Genomic DNA, 18843 nt, shown 5'->3' with positions numbered 1-18843 from the left:
TTTCATGAAATTCACTGTGTCACCATTTGGTTGTTTGCTTGTCATATTGCTCAAATTAATTGTTTAATGCATTAGCATTTTTTTTACAGGGAACAACCACTGAAACTGAAATGAGAAAGAGAAGGTCAAGTTCTTTCCACGTTTCCATGGACTTTCTAGAAGATCCTTCCCAAAGGCAACGAGCAATGAGTATAGCCAGCATTCTAACAAATACAGTAGAAGGTTGGTAACAAATTCTATTTTCGTTTCAATTATTTTCACCAAACTTATATTGTCTCATTTCAAACAAATATATTTGTGAGTTGGGAATACTGCATTCTAATGAAGACAGTAAGTCTAATTCAAGAGCTGTTATTTCTTATATCTACTCAGATATTCTAGAAGCCTTAACAATTTATTTTAAAATGAGTGATATTGGGACTAAGAATGTTTTCCTAACTGTGTAGCAACTCTTTGAAAATGCAGAACAAAGCATTTCTGTTAGGGGTTTCTAATCTCATTAGTCATAGTGACCCTCTTTTTGTTCCATTAGTTTAAGACTTCAGCAGTACAGCCCTTTTCAGCCTCATCCTAAGTACTCTCAAGATTGTAGAGGAAGAGCAGGTCATTTTCACAAAATAAAAACAAGCTAAAAAGATGATTCTTGGGTCACATCAATCCCTATTCTAGCTCTCATAGTCTGAGGTTGACAATGTAGAGTCATTCACATAGGGTTGCACACACAATATCTACACCACCCTAAACCATGTTCCCATTGAGACGTCACATGAAAGCCCACTCATTTAACTTGAGGCCAAGTGCTGAGCCACAATGTCAGTGCATAAGACAAAAAACTACCCATTGTTACCTGGGCTCTATGTGTGTGTCTGATGAAATATCCTTGGGAGGTTTAGAGTAAACTGTAATTTTTTTAACAAGTACAAAAAAGGTTGTCTCTGTAACAAAAATGTGCTGATTACTGAAAATAAGTTTAGTGGATATGAAATAAATGTGTGTGTATAAAGTACACCTTTTGGTGGTTCTTTTTTTTTTTTTTTCTTAATCTAGAACTTGAAGAATCCAGGCAGAAATGCCCACCCTGTTGGTATAAATTTTCCAACATATTCTTAATCTGGGACTGTTCTCCATATTGGTTAAAAGTGAAACATGTTGTCAACCTGGTCGTGATGGACCCATTTGTTGACCTGGCCATCACCATCTGTATTGTCTTAAATACTCTTTTCATGGCCATGGAGCACTATCCAATGACGGACCATTTCAATAATGTGCTTACAGTAGGAAACTTGGTAAGCATATTGGAAGGTAAATGTGTTTAGACTTCAAATTTTCTGCTTGAAAAACTGTTTACATTTAATTGTGTATAGCAGTCTTTCAACCATCCTTCATGCTTCCTGGCCCCTGCAAAATCGCAATTATATTTAGCTGGCTATACTCTACATTTTTGCCATAAATAATGACCCTTAATGTGCTCACAAAAACTGAGAAAGGCATAGGCCTACAGCACTACTTGAAAAGTCAACAGCAATATTTATAATTTTTCAGGATCCAGAAGTAGCTCATAGATTAAGAACATACTTTTTGAGATATTATTACAATTTCCCTTACTGTAGAAGACTAAAATAAAATTGTGGATCTCTTTTATCCTTCTTAGTCATCATCACTGCAAGAAATAATTTAACAACTCAAAAATGTCTCCAGCTTTTCTTCTTCCAGGATCTAAGTAGTACATGTATTGTTTATCCATCTATTCTATATCAAAACCATGAACTATTGAAAACCTCCAGTACATTTTGTGTGTTATATGATTACGAAGGTCATTTTTGGTGAAGATTGCCACTTAATTTTTCCTTTTTGTGCTTCAAAAACATAAATTATTAAAGTGTTTGCCAGTCAACTCAACTTAGGAATACTAGCTTTTATTTGCTGAAGGAAAGAGCTATCTAAAGTAATTTATGCATTTCCTGGAATATTTGGTTTGAAGTTTAGGATTTTTGATGGTAGAAAACAAAAGCATCATGCATAACAACCTGCATTTTATTAGTTATATTTTTGAAGTTCTACTATTTATACTACAGAAGTAAATTTATTTTTTTCATGTGCATAACAAAGAATGACAATAGTAATGCACCTAGTATAATAGATAAGAATGTATAACTCTGATTTGAGGGAAATAGGAATAAGCTTATAGATAAATAAAAGTGCTCATGGGCAAAATGTTGTCAGTACTTGTGTTATATAAAGTCTGGACAAAAAGGTAGTTTGGTATAATGGAAAGAGCACTGTTAAAAATAGATGACTTGGGCTGGGCGCAGTGGCTCACGCCTGTAATCCCAGCACTTTGGGAGGCCGAGGCGGACGGATCATGAGGTCAGGAGATCGAGACCATCCTGCCTAACACGGTGAAACCCCGTCTCTACTAAAAATACAAAAAATTAGGCGGGCGTGGTGGCGGGCGCCTGTAGTCCCAGCTACTTGGGAGGCTGAGGCAGGAGAATGGCGTGAACCCAGGAGCTTGCAGTGAGCCAAGATGGCACCACTGCACTCCAGCCTGGGCGACACACTGACACTCTGTCTCAAAAAAAAAAAAAGATGACTTGTACTCAAATCCTAGTTTTGCCATTTTCTTGCTGTATGATATCAAGCAAGTCATTTCACCCATCTGAAGACCTTAGTTTCCTTATCTGTAAAGTAATAACTGTATATTATCTACTTCGCGTTTCCACAAGGATAAAATTAAATAATGTATATGAAAGTCTTTCATCAACTACAAATTGCCATACAAATTTAAGTTAGTAATAGAATCATCGTGGGAAAATAGCATAAGCATTATGTTCTAAGAGCAAATCTTATGTCATGTATGTTATTATCTGGTGGAATTAGATTAATTTTGTTTTGATCTTAGGTTTTCACTGGGATCTTTACAGCAGAAATGTTTCTGAAAATTATTGCCATGGATCCTTACTATTATTTCCAAGAAGGGTGGAATATCTTTGACGGTTTTATTGTGACGCTTAGCCTGGTAGAACTTGGACTCGCCAATGTGGAAGGATTATCTGTTCTCCGTTCATTTCGATTGGTAAAAAAAAAAAAAGCACCAAATTCAAAAACCTTTCTAACAATCAGGGTTCTTGCATAGCAATGTCATAGTTTTTTTGCCACACAACCATTAGCATTGTAAGTTTTTCTGTAACATTTGCATTGTCAAAAACTTTTCCTACATGGAAAAAAATTCTCAATTATTTACGAAAACCTTTATTTCAAAGAACATAGTTACATAAAGATTAACGTATTACTCAGTTGCTATTTTCACTAAGTATTGCTTCTAGAGACTACTACAGTTAATATTTCTAGACCTAAGAAAATATTTTTAATGAAAATGCATCACCTTTTAATAGTAACTTGAAAATATATATAGCCCTTTGTAGCAGTGGATGAAAATCAGATGTAAGATGTGCATGCAGAAACTTTTTCTAATTGTCTCTGCAAAATATGCATCTTGCGAAAGTCAAAGGAGAGAAAGTCTGTAGGACTACTAAGCATGCCCATTAATTCACACATATATCCTTACAAGTCAGGAAAATAATTGTAGAATTATAGGAAATATTCCAAGTTTTTCAATGCAGGTGGATGTAACTACATGAATACCCCTAAGAAGCATTAATGAATAATGAACACTTTTCTCTACTTATATCAGGGCTCAGTATGATGTTACTTTGCACACTACTGGCAAATTAATATCTTTCAGCAGAGATATTTCAGATTCAGATGTTAATATTATAATGTCCGGCCTTAGAACCACCTTTATAAAACAAATTAAGAACAGTTGGATTCCAAGTACTCATTAAAAATTCACTATAAGAGGCCTGGCTTGGTGGCTCATGCCTGTAATCCTAGCACTTTGGGAGACTGAGGCAGTTGGATCACTTGAGGTCAGGAGTTCGAGACCAGCCTGGCCAACATGGTGAAACTCCGTCTCTACTATATATATATTTAACCAGGTGTGGTGGCACGTGCCTGTAGTCCCAGCTACTTGGGAGGCTGGGGCAGGAGGATCACTTTAACCTGTGAGGCAGAGGTTGCAGTGAGCCGAGATCACTCCTCTGCACTCCCGCCTGGGTGACAAAAGAAAAAAAAAAGAAAAGGAAAGAAAAATAATTCACCATCAGAGAAAATGATCTACATGGTTAAAATATGGAAAATCCGGCTTTTCCTAGGGAGTCCAAAAATTAGCCATGAGCCTGAGATGGTTAGGGCAGATCAGATATTGTAAGATATTGAATTCTAATTACCATTTCTAGGTAAAGCTCAATATATATAATGCTTTTAAGAATCATACAAATATATATTAATCTTTCATTTTCCAGCTGCGAGTTTTCAAGTTGGCAAAATCTTGGCCAACGTTAAATATGCTAATAAAGATCATCGGCAATTCCGTGGGGGCTCTGGGAAATTTAACCCTCGTCTTGGCCATCATCGTCTTCATTTTTGCCGTGGTCGGCATGCAGCTCTTTGGTAAAAGCTACAAAGATTGTGTCTGCAAGATCGCCAGTGATTGTCAACTCCCACGCTGGCACATGAATGACTTCTTCCACTCCTTCCTGATCGTGTTCCGCGTGCTGTGTGGGGAGTGGATAGAGACCATGTGGGACTGTATGGAGGTTGCTGGTCAAGCCATGTGCCTTACTGTCTTCATGATGGTCATGGTGATTGGAAACCTAGTGGTATGTACCCACTTAAGATATGCATTTTGGAAATACACCAGCATGGCACATGTATACATATGTAACTAACCTGCACATTGTGCACATGTACCCTAAAACTTAAAGTATAATAAAAAAAAGAGTATAATATAATGGTGACTGTTTTGTCAAAAAGAAAAACAAACTATGATTATTGGTTTAAATATCCATTACCTTGGATATATTATCACTTTAACAACACAGCAATATAGCAGTGCCCCTGCATTTTTTATACCAAATTCTATTTTTTCAGTCACTTTATCACATTTTTTATGTGAATTACAATACAGTATCATATTGAGATGAGCCTAAAAGGATGTGCTGGGACCATTTTATAAATTCAGAGCCAAGGAAGAGAGAAGTCTAAAAAAAGTAGAGAGAAAGTGCAAAATTACCATCCAGACTAGGACTAAAAAGTGGTGTCTTTAAGAGTTCATAATGCTTGTGCCATTTCTTTGCCCCATTGTAGCATATGATATTCAATCACTCTATGTCATATGGCAGATGCACTAGCCAACCTGAGTTTGTCAGTTCTCGAATGGCTAATGATGCCTGAGATTACCATAATGGCGTAACTGATCAATCTTTATCTCTCTTAAATTTGGAGTGTTACTGTTTATAGTATAGTAATATATAAAATATTCTAAAGGTATGTACATTCATGTGCCAGTCTCATGGAAATATGAGAGATTATTCATAAACAGCTCTACTTAGTCAACAATGAAGTATGAGAAATATAATAGATTAAGAAAACAAGTGTCAATGCCTATGTTAAGCTCCTAATCTTCATTCTGAGTTGTAATGGTTATTTTTCAATTGACATCCAATTTAATATCTTTGTTTATTGAAAAATTATAGAATGCATTTAAATGCATACTTGGAAACATTAGTGATTTTTAAGAATTCTCGTATTGTACACATATAAATCTGTTTTCTTCTACTCATACAATTTTAGAGTTAACAAAACCTTAGATTAGCTCATTCAATTTCACTTTACGAATGGGAGAACTTGAGAGCAACAGAAATCATGTCTTTGTCCAAGGATGTGCTATTGAGCCAGTCACAAATTCAGATCACCCATCTTCTAATCACTATGCTGTGGTGTTTCCTTCTCATCAAGTTTTAGAACTTAGAGTTTTTTCCATACTTAAAAGAATAAGTGATTGTAATCTGCTCTTCCCTACATTGGTGTAAAATTATAATCATGTTTTTGTTGTTTTTAAGGTCCTGAATCTCTTTCTGGCCTTGCTTCTGAGCTCATTTAGTGCAGACAACCTTGCAGCCACTGATGATGATAATGAAATGAATAATCTCCAAATTGCTGTGGATAGGATGCACAAAGGAGTAGCTTATGTGAAAAGAAAAATATATGAATTTATTCAACAGTCCTTCATTAGGAAACAAAAGATTTTAGATGAAATTAAACCACTTGATGATCTAAACAACAAGAAAGACAGTTGTATGTCCAATCATACAACAGAAATTGGGAAAGATCTTGACTATCTTAAAGACGTAAATGGAACTACAAGTGGTATAGGAACTGGCAGCAGTGTTGAAAAATACATTATTGATGAAAGTGATTACATGTCATTCATAAACAACCCCAGTCTTACTGTGACTGTACCAATTGCTGTAGGAGAATCTGACTTTGAAAATTTAAACACGGAAGACTTTAGTAGTGAATCGGATCTGGAAGAAAGCAAAGAGGTAAGATTCTATAGGTGTGGGAAGGTATGAATACATATACATATATACATATATACACATACAGATGATCCTCAGCTTAATGATGTTTTGACTTAAGATTTTTGTTTTTTTTTTACTTTATGATAATACAAAAGCAATAGCCATTCACTAGAAACCATGCGCTAAATTTTGAATTTTGATCTTTTCCCAGGCTAGCAATTTGTGGTACAATATACTCTCATGCTGGGCAGGGGCAGCAAGCTGCAGCTCCCAGTCAACCACGTGATTATGAGGATAAACAACCAATATTTACCGTACAGTGTACTGTATTCAGGAAATTACCTGAGTTATCCAACAGTTTATTATAAATCATGCTTTCCTTTAGATGATTTTGCCCAACTGCAGGCTAATCTAAATTTCCTGAGCATGTTTAAAGTAGACTAGGGTAAGCTATAAAGTTTGGTAATTAGGTGTATTAAATAAGTTTTGATGTACAATATTTTCAACTCACAATGAGTTTATCAGGAACTAACCTCATTGTAAATTGAGGAACATTTACAATGCATGCATTATATTGCCTGTATTTATTATTATATATTTTCCATATAGATTTTTTTGACATCATGTAAAATTTTATTTCACTGAGGAACAAAAGATTTAACTCGGAAATGACTGATAAATTAAAGGGTAATATAGTATATGTGTGAGTTTTCTCATCCTTAGTAATGGATATTTGTTAGATGAATGAATGAACGATCCAACAAATAGACAAACATCATCAGATTTAATCCTTACAATAACCTGGAAAGAAATGTGTTATTATGTTAACTTTTCAGATAAGAAAATTAGCTTAGGGAGCATTAGGTCACATAGCTAGTGAGGGGAGTGCCGAGAGTTGAACTTAGAGCCCTTGTTTACAAGTTCTGTTTATTGTTTTTTGCATCACATTGGCTCATGTACATTGAAGAGAACTTAACAACAAGAAATATTCTTGTAGCTCCTTCAACTAAAATTACACTGCCCTGTGCATTAGCCTGTTTGGACTGCCATAACACTATACTATAACTGGGTGGCTTAAACAACCAAAATTTATTTTCTCATAGTCCAGAAACTGGAAAGTCCAAGATCAAGATACCAGCAGCATCAACGTCTAGTGAGGGCTCACTCCTTGGGTTGCAGACAGCCACCTCCTTGCTGTGTCCTCACATGGCCTGTCCTCAATGCATGTACATGGAAAGAGAGAGAACTCTGGTGTCTATTCTTCTTCTTATAAGTGCACCAGCCCTATCAGAATAAAGTCCAACCTGTATGACCTCATTTAACCTTTATCACCACCTTACAGGCCCTATCCCCAAATACAGTCATATTGAAGGTTAGAGCTTCAGCATATGAATTTTTGTGGAGACAAAACTTTAATCCATAGCAACCTACTTTAAAATATTAAGTTAAAAGTCTAATGGATATATAAGATAATTAACAAGGAGTCTAGGACAAAGCACCTTTACTTCCCATTTAGTGTTTGGAAATCTCAAAAACAGCAGGGTGCCCATCTTTTAGGCTGTATAGTCTAAATATTTTAAAGGATTGAATACATTAAAGACATTTTATTAGAGATACAATTCTATTAGATATCATCATGTCCATTGCATTTTGATAGTTGTCCATGGAAGATACCACAGGTATGTGACATTCTTTTGATTTAGTGACTATATCCCTTAAAAGATGCTTCAAGTATTTATAATGAGCCTCTGAATAATCTAGGTCAGCCTCCACTTTTAGGAGTAGGGGGCTAATATTGGAGCTGGAAGCAGCTGCCCTGACCCTAGCATTAGAGCTGCTTAGTTAATTCAGATTTGTTTGATGGGAGAAGGGAAAGAAATATAGTGCAGAGATGTAATAGTAGATAGATCCTGTCACATTTCCATGTCTATGGAAATAGATTCAGGACAAAAAAAAATAATAGACTGTTTTTATCAAATATTGTGGACTTTTTTACAGAAATTTTAATTTGGATATTATGTCAGTTCAGACTTTGTTTATTTGAGTTTTCCTAAGGAATCAGATGAAGGCTAATTTTTTGAAAAATTGTTGTCTTTATATTTATAAAATTGCTTCTGAACTTCTGTTAAAATAAATTTAGTAATAGCCTAGTCTAGCTTCCTTTGTCTTGAATCTTTAAACCTACATTTAGCATTTGATGAGGACTAATGGCTACCATATGCTATCTGTTATATTAAAAAGGAAAAAGACTATTTTACAAAGACCACCCATAAGATATACATTTTCTGTAAAAATTTGACATGATTCATACTCTTATTGTTTTTGTATATTGATAAAGGCTAAAAGAAACACTAACCTTTTTATAAAGCAACTATCCACTGAAGCACTAGAGGTAGTTCTGTTTCTTTCTACTTTGTAGTATTTTATATCTTGGAACATTGCATTAATTGAAATTTTAAATGTTAGGTAATAGAAACTTTAGAGATAATTTAATGTGGTGCTTCTCAAATTGTGAGTCATAGTTTAGTTAGACTTGAGAAATCCCTTTAATAGGCCAGTTTTTTTTTTTTTAATTTTAATGAAATAGTGATCCGCCCACCTCAGCCTCCCAAAGTGCTGGGATTACAGGTGTGAGCTACTGCACCCGGCCAATGAAATAGAATAGAATAACGTTAGAGCACATTTCATGTCAGAGGGAGAAGTCCTGGTAAATGAAGCTTTTGCCACCTGTGCTGAACTTTAATGTTTTGCTTGTCTAATTAGAATGCACCCACTTGGTTCATGGGCATAGTGTCTGAAGTCCAGGAGTTCTTAAGCTTCAGAAAGACTGTTTCAGCTTTTTGAAGGTAGTGATAATGAAGCCTTCCCAACCCTAGGCAGAACAGATTGCTTTCTTTTTTGGTTCCCAGAGATATAAGGCATAGAGTATAGTAATAAATAATGCATCTTCTTGACTCATGCATCTTACAAAGTACTATCATATTTTAGGGTAGCTACTTATATGCATGCATGTCTCTCCTTTTATGTGGTGACCTACTTAAACATGTTTGGTACAAAGTAGACACTCAGATCAAACTTTTCCAGCTCATTCAACTCTTCTTAATAAAACCATTTTGAAGGGCTCTCATAAATACTTTCTCTGATTAGAGCATACTTGAGATTGTCATTTTAATTCCAATTATTTTGGACCAATTTTTTCTCTAGATTCAAGATTCACTTGAGTTAGATTTTGTTGTTTTTGTTTTTGTTAGCCATGTTACCTTGTCACGTTACACCACCCTTCTAAGAAAGTAATAATCTCTCATCTTTTCCACATGAATTGCTGTTGAAATGCAGTTGTATCTCATCCAGATGAAATTTTGTAATTAAATACTGAAACTTCTATTTATCCCCTAATGATACATTTCAATTTCTTTTATTCATTTTTGAATCTGGCTTTCTTTTTATATTCTTTCACAGATTACCATATTGTATCAAATTTCCTGGCACTTTTACTTCACAATTCCTTTCTTCTTGGTCAGAAATAAACCCACACAATATTGTTTGCCCTCATTGCTTCATCAGTCTTATACTGTATTCTGTTCATCAAAGTAAGGCACAAATTATGAGATATTCTGCTTTTAGAGGAATTAAGCTGACAGCAGATGCCCCAATAGATGAAGAGTCTTTGTTCTACATTAGGAATGCTGCCTGTAGTATATTAATCTCATCATTTTGGTTCTTTTTGTTTTAGCCTTTATTCTTTTTGCCTATTTTCATTTATTTATCAGTTATCATATGCCAGGGAGACTAGATAAAGGAGTATACTAATAAGCTATAAGGAATGATTTTCTCTCTCTGTCTCTCTCTCTCTCTGTGTGTGTGTGTGTGTGTGTGTGTGTGTGTATTTACAGTTGGACCCTGACTTACAATGGTTTGACTTAATGACTCGACTTTATAATGGGTTTATCATGAGTCAGCTCCATCGTAAGTTGAGGAGCATCTGTGTGTGTGTATGTGTGTGTGTGTGTGTGTGTGTGTGTATGACTTTCAACCTTTAAGTATGAATTTTCATATTGAGACATATGTTACTGATGAAAAAATGTTACCTTTCACGGCCTCTATTAGACTAGTTTCATTTGAACATGTTATTGTTTCCATTCCTGAATTCCAGTAATGACTTATCTACAATGCATCATTTTAATACCTCCAAAATTATATTAATGCCTTGTGTTAAAATTACAAGTGCCCACTGTTTATTATTCATACACTAAATATTTGTTTTTAGACATGTGAGGCCACAGTTATAAAGTTGGTAAATGGTTATACTCTGGAGCCAGATACTGGGTTATATAATTTCATTTTAGCCGCTTACTGTGTGACTTTACCTATCTAATAATCAGTTTCCTCATCTCAAAAATGTGCATAATGTTACTGACTGCATTTGTGGGACAGAGTATTAAATGAGATAATAAATGTGAAATACTTAGCACAGTGCCTAATATAGAATATCTGATAAATCATCATTATTATTATTACCAGTTGCATTCCACACTGTTCCAGTAAGTTTTCTTACAAGAATTACTACTGGTAACATATTCCACTATTTGTCTTTTTTTGTTGTTTGCCGTTTGCCCTCTGTAATAAGTTGTTTTATAAGTTTATCTGGGGATGGTGATACATTTTATATTTTCTGTTTATTTTTAAATTGTTTTGATCACATTCTTGATATGGTAAGCTCCTTAAAATATTTAAGAAAATTACTTTTCTAAGGGGCATTCCAATCAGGAAATACAAACATGCAGAAACCTAAAGACAGGAAGCAAGAGGATGTATTTGGAGACAATTAGTAGTTTGGAATTCCGGGGGCGTAAATCACAGGAGCTGAGGATGAGATGTAGGTAAAGAGTCTTGGTTTCCAGGAAGCAAGAATAGACTGGTATGAAGAGATGTGGTGAACTGGAACCTCATATTTATTTTGCCTCTTACATCTGTGGTGAACTCACACCTAACTATCCTCCATTCCAGAGCAAACTAAGGGCCGTTTTTTCTACACCTTCCTCCTACTGGTCTCCAAAAGAAGAAAGGGAATAGCATGAGTCACATTTCATCCTCTCTTTAAGTCCTAAGAGACTTCAACCTTCAAAGTACATTCAAGTAATTTGAGGAATTCTTTTTTAAAACCTCAGAAAATTTCTTGACTCATGCCATAGTAGGAATAACGATAAGCTAGAAACATGAATTTTTATTGAACATTAATAATAAACAATGGTGACTTGGACAGATCTGAGAGAGCTTTGAAGGCAGGGCAAAACTGCCAAGACTATGCAAAAGACAATACAAAATCTTATCTCCCCAAATAGAAAGTAAATTTATTTTGGTTTTGGATAGTATTTTATAACATTTCTATCCTCCAAAGCACCTACCACAATGCTGGGTGCATAACAGTCGTCCAATAATTTTTTGAGTTTTGGTTAATTTATATGGATACTAGATTAAGAGCTTATAAGCCTTTACTATGAGCAAATCGCTAAATCTATATTACCTCGTTTCCTAATTTATTAAATGAGATATCTGTCCTATGATGCTTATAGAAATGTTATGAAGATCTAAAAGCTATTTGGAAGTTAAAAATGTTCAAAAGTGTAAGGTGATGTCAAGAAAATTACTACTGTAATTCCATTTAAATAAAAATTTTAAATAAATTGAGTTATTAAAGTTGTACCTTTTGGGAACAAAAAAGGCACATTACTAAAGTAATTATAAAAGAAAGACATTTGTTTTTGCGATGAGTGAGCTCTAGAATAATGAGTAAAAATGTCAGGTCCTTGTAATTCAGGTTATGTTAATAACAGCTATTGTTTAAATGTTCACCATGGACAAAGTACTATTGGAGGGTATATATTGTCCCATTCAGTCTTTATGCCGTAAGACACACTGTTATTACAGCCTTAAGATGAGAAAAATAAACATATTTTGAACAAAGGAAAACTTGCCAAAGTTACACAAACAGTAAGTGGTTGGTCCTGGCAGTCTGCTCCATAGTCTGCTCCAGAGTCACGCTCTTAACCACTACACTAAATCTTAATAGTGTCTGAAAATGTACTTTCTTTGGCATAGTTCTGAAATAAATAATACTATTTGTTGAAGAACTAGGTACAGGTGTCAACTACAGATTTGGTGTTAACTTCCAATCACTGCACATTGGGCATAGGTTAACAGCATAGTCTGGAGTGTTTCAGAGTCCTCCTGCTTAGTCCTGAAAGGTCATGTTCCTCTGGTACTGGCCTGCACTTTAGGCTGATCTGCTTCTGCATCCCACACTGACCTGTGGTGGTCTAATTCTACTTAGAGAGCACTTACTCTCCCACAGTGTGATAGTTGTGCTTAAGGAGCATCCCCTTCTGAGTTTAAAGCTGCTGGAAGAGTCTTCCAAATCATTAGGAAGAACTTCTATGATGTATCATTAGCTTACGAGGTCTTTGAGAACAGGAAAAACACTAACCCTGTCTTCCCTTAAGTCCACAGCACATACAACATATTTATTAAATCAATGAATAAATAGGTGATGGGCAGTTACTTCTAGATTTCCATTTTTTCCCAATTATATCACTGATATATATGCATTTTAAATATACTTGTTGCTTTGCTGATATTTTTCCATTTAATACTTTTATCTTACATTATATGGGTTAAGGAACATACGACAATCTCCAACCTAAGCACATAGTCTCTAAGAGATGGCAACTACTCTCTGCGAAGAGTACTATCCATGGAACCCAAGAGTACTATCTCCATTACTTCTAATTGATCACTAGGGACTGCCAAAGCTACCTATCTTTGTCCACCTCTCTGCATCCCCAAGGCCTTTACCCAGTGTCAGACCTCCATCATCTTCCAGTTTTACTGCTACAGCCTCCAAACGGGTCTCCTCTCACTAGTGTAGTCTTGACAAAACAATAGGTGGTCTTTCTAAAATGCAAATCCCGTAACAGTTCTGTCCTCCCTAACCTTTCAGGAGTTGCCCATTGCTCACAGTATGGAGTCTATACTACTTAACATGGCTACAAGTCCCTGCAAAACTGACCACCGCTGACTCCTTCAGTATCATGGAATAGTACACCTCACACCTCCCCACCCAGCTATACTAATCTTTCATTCAATGTAATTCCCTATGCTTTATCAGTTCTCATCGTTATACCTTTTCTCTCTGACAGGAATACTCTCTTACTCCATCCTGCTTCACCTGACTCATCCTCACCCACCACATCCTTCTTGTCCCAAATGTCACTTTATTCTACCCTGTCCTTCCTAGACTGAGCTAGGTGGTGTTCTCAATATACTCTATACTACTCCTATTAGAGTGTGTGGCAATTGCTTCTCTGTATCCTCCACCTGATTGTGAACCGACGAGGGCAGATACTAAGTCTATTATATTCACTATTTTATTTTTCAAGTCCTAGTTTTGATGCCTGGCACATTTTTGGTAGTCAAAAAGTTCAAATATCAATAATTACAACTATTACAAACAATACAATACTGTGATGGAAATTGTTACCATTTATCAAATAAGCATACGCCAAACGTTATTCATGTGTTATCTTGTTCAGTCCTTATAACAAGGATGTGAAGTAAGAACCATTTTACAAATTAGAAACCTAAAGCCTAAGGAGGTCGGGATAATTGGTTAAAGTCCATAAAACCAGTGATTGTGATTCAAACTCAAGTTTCTCTGATCCTCTGAACAGTAGTACTTTCAACCCTTTCATTATATAGATATACAGTTTATTTGCCCAGTAGACACTTATTAAGTATGTTATAATTTAACATTAAAAATCAATGTCAAAATAACATTATAGAAACTCTGTGCTCAATTTGGCAAAATGAATTTAACAATGAAAATTACTCATTTGATTTGCATTTTGGTTTCTAGCTTGGGGATTATAAATGCAATTTTTCAGAATTTTTTTGTTTTCTTTCCAATTTTTTTGTATTACCATGATTTTCTATTGACTCAATATGTCTGAAATATGTTGCTTTTGTTCCCTTATATTTAATTATTGATACAAAAGTTTATGTGTGACCTATCGAAAGCAAAATTCAGAGTAGTATATTAGAGCCGTATTCCTCCACGTTCACTTTTATACTGGGCAAGTGTTTGACTAAAGAACAGAAACAACTGACATTTTGTAAATATGAATAATCACTGAAGATTGTCCTTTGAACATACAGCTTGATGAAGAAATCAACTGGGAATAATGTGGGAATTAATGAGTTAATATTTGAGTTTTCTAGCTGCCCTGTGGAAATGTTGAGTCTCATTACAGTGTCTTTTCCATTGATATTATATTTTCCTTTGTTGGGAGTCTTTAATAGGGGTCATTTTAATTTTTAATATGCATAGTGTACAATAGAAATATTTACTAGTGCACAATGTACACAATGAAATATTAATACTAGTATTTCTAAGGTTGTAGAGAACCTCATTTTAGCATGACTTAGGAGATATATGTGTCACAATAGTAAAGTACCCAGCATTAAAATAGTACCTGTCCAGCTTTAAAAATAAGTACTTTGGGTAATATTCTTTATATGTTACATTTAAATATATACATGTGTATGTTAAATATATATATATTGAATATATATATGCACACACATATATACATATACAAATATATAGACATCGCATGACCACATATTAAGTATGATTTTGACCCTTAAATTCCAGATTTATTTATATTACTTATTATAATTTGAACTCCTACTAAACTCTATAAATAAGCTCCTTATAACAAACCAAGTTTAAAAATAAAAACATAAACATTGTAGGATCAAGTCAGAGAACACGAAAAAAAGCATTTAATCACTTACTCTCAGAGAATATTGAAGAAAGTTTTCTTTGCCTTGCTTTGTTTTGCCTTACCCTCAAGGTCAAAATCATTTGCTATAGTAAAGAGCATTTTTAAAAAACAAGAAATTTGCATAAATCCACTGCGGAGGAAAAATGCTCTTACCATCAGGGTTGTAGTTACTAAGTGGTTATTGAATGCCCTGGTGTACAAGCAAAGTGGATGCTTCATATACAACGTGGTCTCTGCATTCTGTCAGCTCACATATTAAGTCAGCCTGCCAAAAATGCATGGATGATACAAGTCAGTGTATAAGTGTATAATTTAGCTATTAAGATTCATGTGTGAAAATATACATATTCTTAAATAAACTAGCCTATTTAGAAATTGGTAAAATTTAAGGTTGATTCATGGTTTAATAAACATTAAAATGGATTTTAAGAAATATTCCGGGAGGCCGAGGCGGGCGGATCACGAGGTCAGGAGATCGAGACCACCCTGGCTAACACGGTGAAACCCCGTCTCTACTAAAAATACAAAAAATTAGCCGGGTGCGGTGGTGGGCGCCTGTAGTCCCAGCTACTTGGGAGGCTGAGACAGGAGAATGACATGAACCCAGGAGGCAGAGCTTGCAGTGAGCCGAGATCACGCCACTGCACTCCAGCCTGAGCGACAGAGCAAGACTCAGTCTCAAAAAAAGAAAGAAAGAGAAATATTGCATTAATCTCTAAAACAGTGAGAACAAATTATTAGTGAATAGCAAATTTCAAAATGAAATTAAATTTCAATCTAAGAACAAAAAAGGAAAAATTAATTGGCCTTACTGATTTTTAAATCTGTAAAAATACTTATTTGAGAATATTTTAGTTTTGCCGTTATTGAATTTCTTTAGAATTTTATCTGAATTCGTATTTCATGTGCTAACATAGAGGTGGACTTTTCCTACACATCTGAAGAGGAGCTTTTCCTTCCCTTTTTGAGTATTTAATAATAATAGTGTTATTATCCCAATCAAATAAAGAATTGGACCACTTCATCTTTTATCTCAACCATTATAAGAATATATTGATGCAAATATACTGGTTATGAAGGTTTTAATACAACTTTTTTAGCCTATGGTAAAATATTTTAAAAAATAGATGACAACATTTAGAATTTGGATAATATTAATAGCAAAAGTAAATATATTATGACTGTATATTATCTCAAAAAACATATTTACAGAAAATTTTTATTTTCAAGGGTTCGTGGAATATTTCTATAAAAGTAACCATATACTGGAGTTCAAAGTAAAGCTCAATAAATTTAAAATAGCTGGCATATAGCGTTATCCAGTCACAATGTAGTTAAGCCTGAAATTAATAATAAATTGATAGAAAGAATTCCAACCATTTGAAAATTAAGAAATTGCCTCCTAAACAAATATTGAATAAAAGCATAATAAAATACCAAAATAGCTATTTCAAAAATAAAAGCATTTTATGTCAAAATTTGTGGAAGAAGACCAAGTAGTCATTAATATGTCTTAATATTACTAATATGATTAAGAAGGGATGAAAGAACCTAAAAAATATCTTTGAGAAATTAGAAAAGGAACAAAAAAGGAAGAAGATATACATAAAGAGAAAAAAATAGTGAAGTATCAATGTAGCAGACAATATTGGTATAACAGGTTATGGTTCTTAGGAAAAAAAAATCAGTAAGACACACAAACTTTGGTGTATCAGGCAGAATTCTAAGATGATCTCAATGACACTTGCCCGTATAATTCCCACTCCATGAGTGTGGTTGGAACCTGTGGATATGGTATCACCCTTTAATTACATTACATTTATGACAAAAAGGGGGATGATGCTGGGTGGGACTGACCTAATCAGGCAAACTCTTTAAATGCACAGTGATTTCTCCTGCTATCACATAGAGGAAGCTGAAAAGATATGCTCTCCCTGGCCTAGAAAAAAGCAAACACCCATATTGTAAATTGCATACAGCAGCCATGTGGCCAGAGACTATGGGTGGCCTCTAGTTGCTGAGAGTGGTTCTGGGCCATGAGCTGGCAGGAAAGTAGGAAGCCCAGTCTTATAATTATGAGAAATGAACTCTGCCAATGACAGTGAACTTGGAAGAAGATCCTGAGCCCTGGAAAAGAACTGGATTTCCAGCCAACACCTTGACATCATCCCAATGAGACCCTGAGCAGAGAATCCAACTAGGCAGTGCCAGACTTCCGACCTACAGAAACTGTGAGTTGGTGAATGTATGTTAAGATGCTGGGTGCATGCTCTTTTGTTACACAGACACAGAAAACAAATACATTTGGCAAATAATCCTTGTTAGGAAAACTCAAATGATTTTCTATGTGTAAAGAGCAATTGCAATCAAATAAGAACACTAATACTCCAATAGAAAAATAGGCAAAAGACCAGGCACCGTGGCTCACTCCTGTAGTCACAGCACTTTGGGAGGCCAAGGTGGGTGAATTGCTTGAGCTCCGGAGTTCAAGACCAGCCTGAGGATCAGATGCTGTCTCTACAAAAAATACAAAAATTAGCCAGGTGTGGTGGCATGCACCTGTAGTCCCAGTTACTTGGGAGGCTGAGGCAGAATTGCTTGAACCTGGGAGGTAGAGGCTGCAGTGAGCTGCCTCTGCAGAGACTGCATCACTGCACTCCAGCCTGGGTGACAGAATGAGACCTGTCTCAAATAAACAAACAAATAATAGTCAAAAGAGACAAGTCATAAAAAATATAACTGGAAGACAAACCTTAAGAAATATTACTCCTAATTGTTATCAAATAAGTTAATATCAAAACAATGGTAGTACAATTTCTACTTTTCAATTTGGCCAATAAAAAAGAAGAAACAAAAGCAACACACGAAAAGGAAAACAAAACAAAAACCCAGGTAAATAATGCATTATGCTGATGAAGGAGATCCATGAGACAGATACTTAACACAAATCTCAGAACATGGTATCTTTCAATAAATGTTGAGTAATTGAATATTTCATATACAGCTAATAGTGAAATTAAAAGCCCAGCTACATGTGGATGGTTTCTTTGTCTCTAAGGTGGCAATATCTATTTGCTTCTCCTTGGTCAGAGATGATCACAGGATTTTTCTTTTCATTTATTTATTTGTTTGTTTGTTTGTTTGTTTGTTTGTTTTTTGAGACAGGGCCTCACTCAGTCATCCACGCCAGAGTGCAGTGGCGCAACCACAGCTCACTGCAGCCTCAACCTCTTGGGCTCAAGCCGTCCTCCCACCTCAGCCTCCAAAGTAGCATGCACCACCACATCCAGCTATTTCAAAAAAATTTTGGCCAGGCGCGGTGTCTCACGCTGTAATCCCAGCACTTTGGGAGGCTGAGGTAGGTGGATCACATGAGGTCAGGAGTTCAAGACCAACCTGGCCAACATGGTGAAACCCTGTCTCTACTAAAAATATAAATAATTAGCCAGGCAAGGTGGCAGGCGCCTGTAATCCCAGCTACTTGGGAGGCTGAGGCAGGGGAATCGCTTGAGCCCGGGAGGCAGAGGTCACAGTGAGCCGAGATTGCGCCATTGCACTCCAGCCTGGGTAACAAG

General features: G+C 35.4%; 1 protein-coding gene across 7 annotated transcripts in view; it reads left to right on the top strand.

Annotated features, from left to right (window-relative positions):
* SCN1A (sodium voltage-gated channel alpha subunit 1) overlaps positions 1–18843 on the top strand; it is a 137137-nt gene that overhangs the window by 83714 nt on the left and 34580 nt on the right. For all 7 annotated transcript variants that reach the window (XM_063694961.1, XM_063694960.1, XM_063694958.1 and 4 more), the window contains 5 exons: positions 90–222; positions 1048–1286; positions 2903–3076; positions 4365–4721; positions 5964–6446. In XM_063694961.1, the coding sequence (XP_063551031.1) occupies positions 90–222; positions 1048–1286; positions 2903–3076; positions 4365–4721; positions 5964–6446 (1386 nt within the window). The remainder of the gene's footprint in view (positions 1–89; positions 223–1047; positions 1287–2902; positions 3077–4364; positions 4722–5963; positions 6447–18843) is intronic.

This window comes from Gorilla gorilla, chromosome 11 (genome assembly GCF_029281585.2).
Source record: "Gorilla gorilla gorilla isolate KB3781 chromosome 11, NHGRI_mGorGor1-v2.1_pri, whole genome shotgun sequence".
Classification (NCBI taxonomy): domain Eukaryota; kingdom Metazoa; phylum Chordata; class Mammalia; order Primates; family Hominidae; genus Gorilla; species Gorilla gorilla.
The sequence above is the reverse complement of the archived record's forward strand: the minus strand, read 5'-3'. Positions and strand labels throughout refer to the sequence as shown.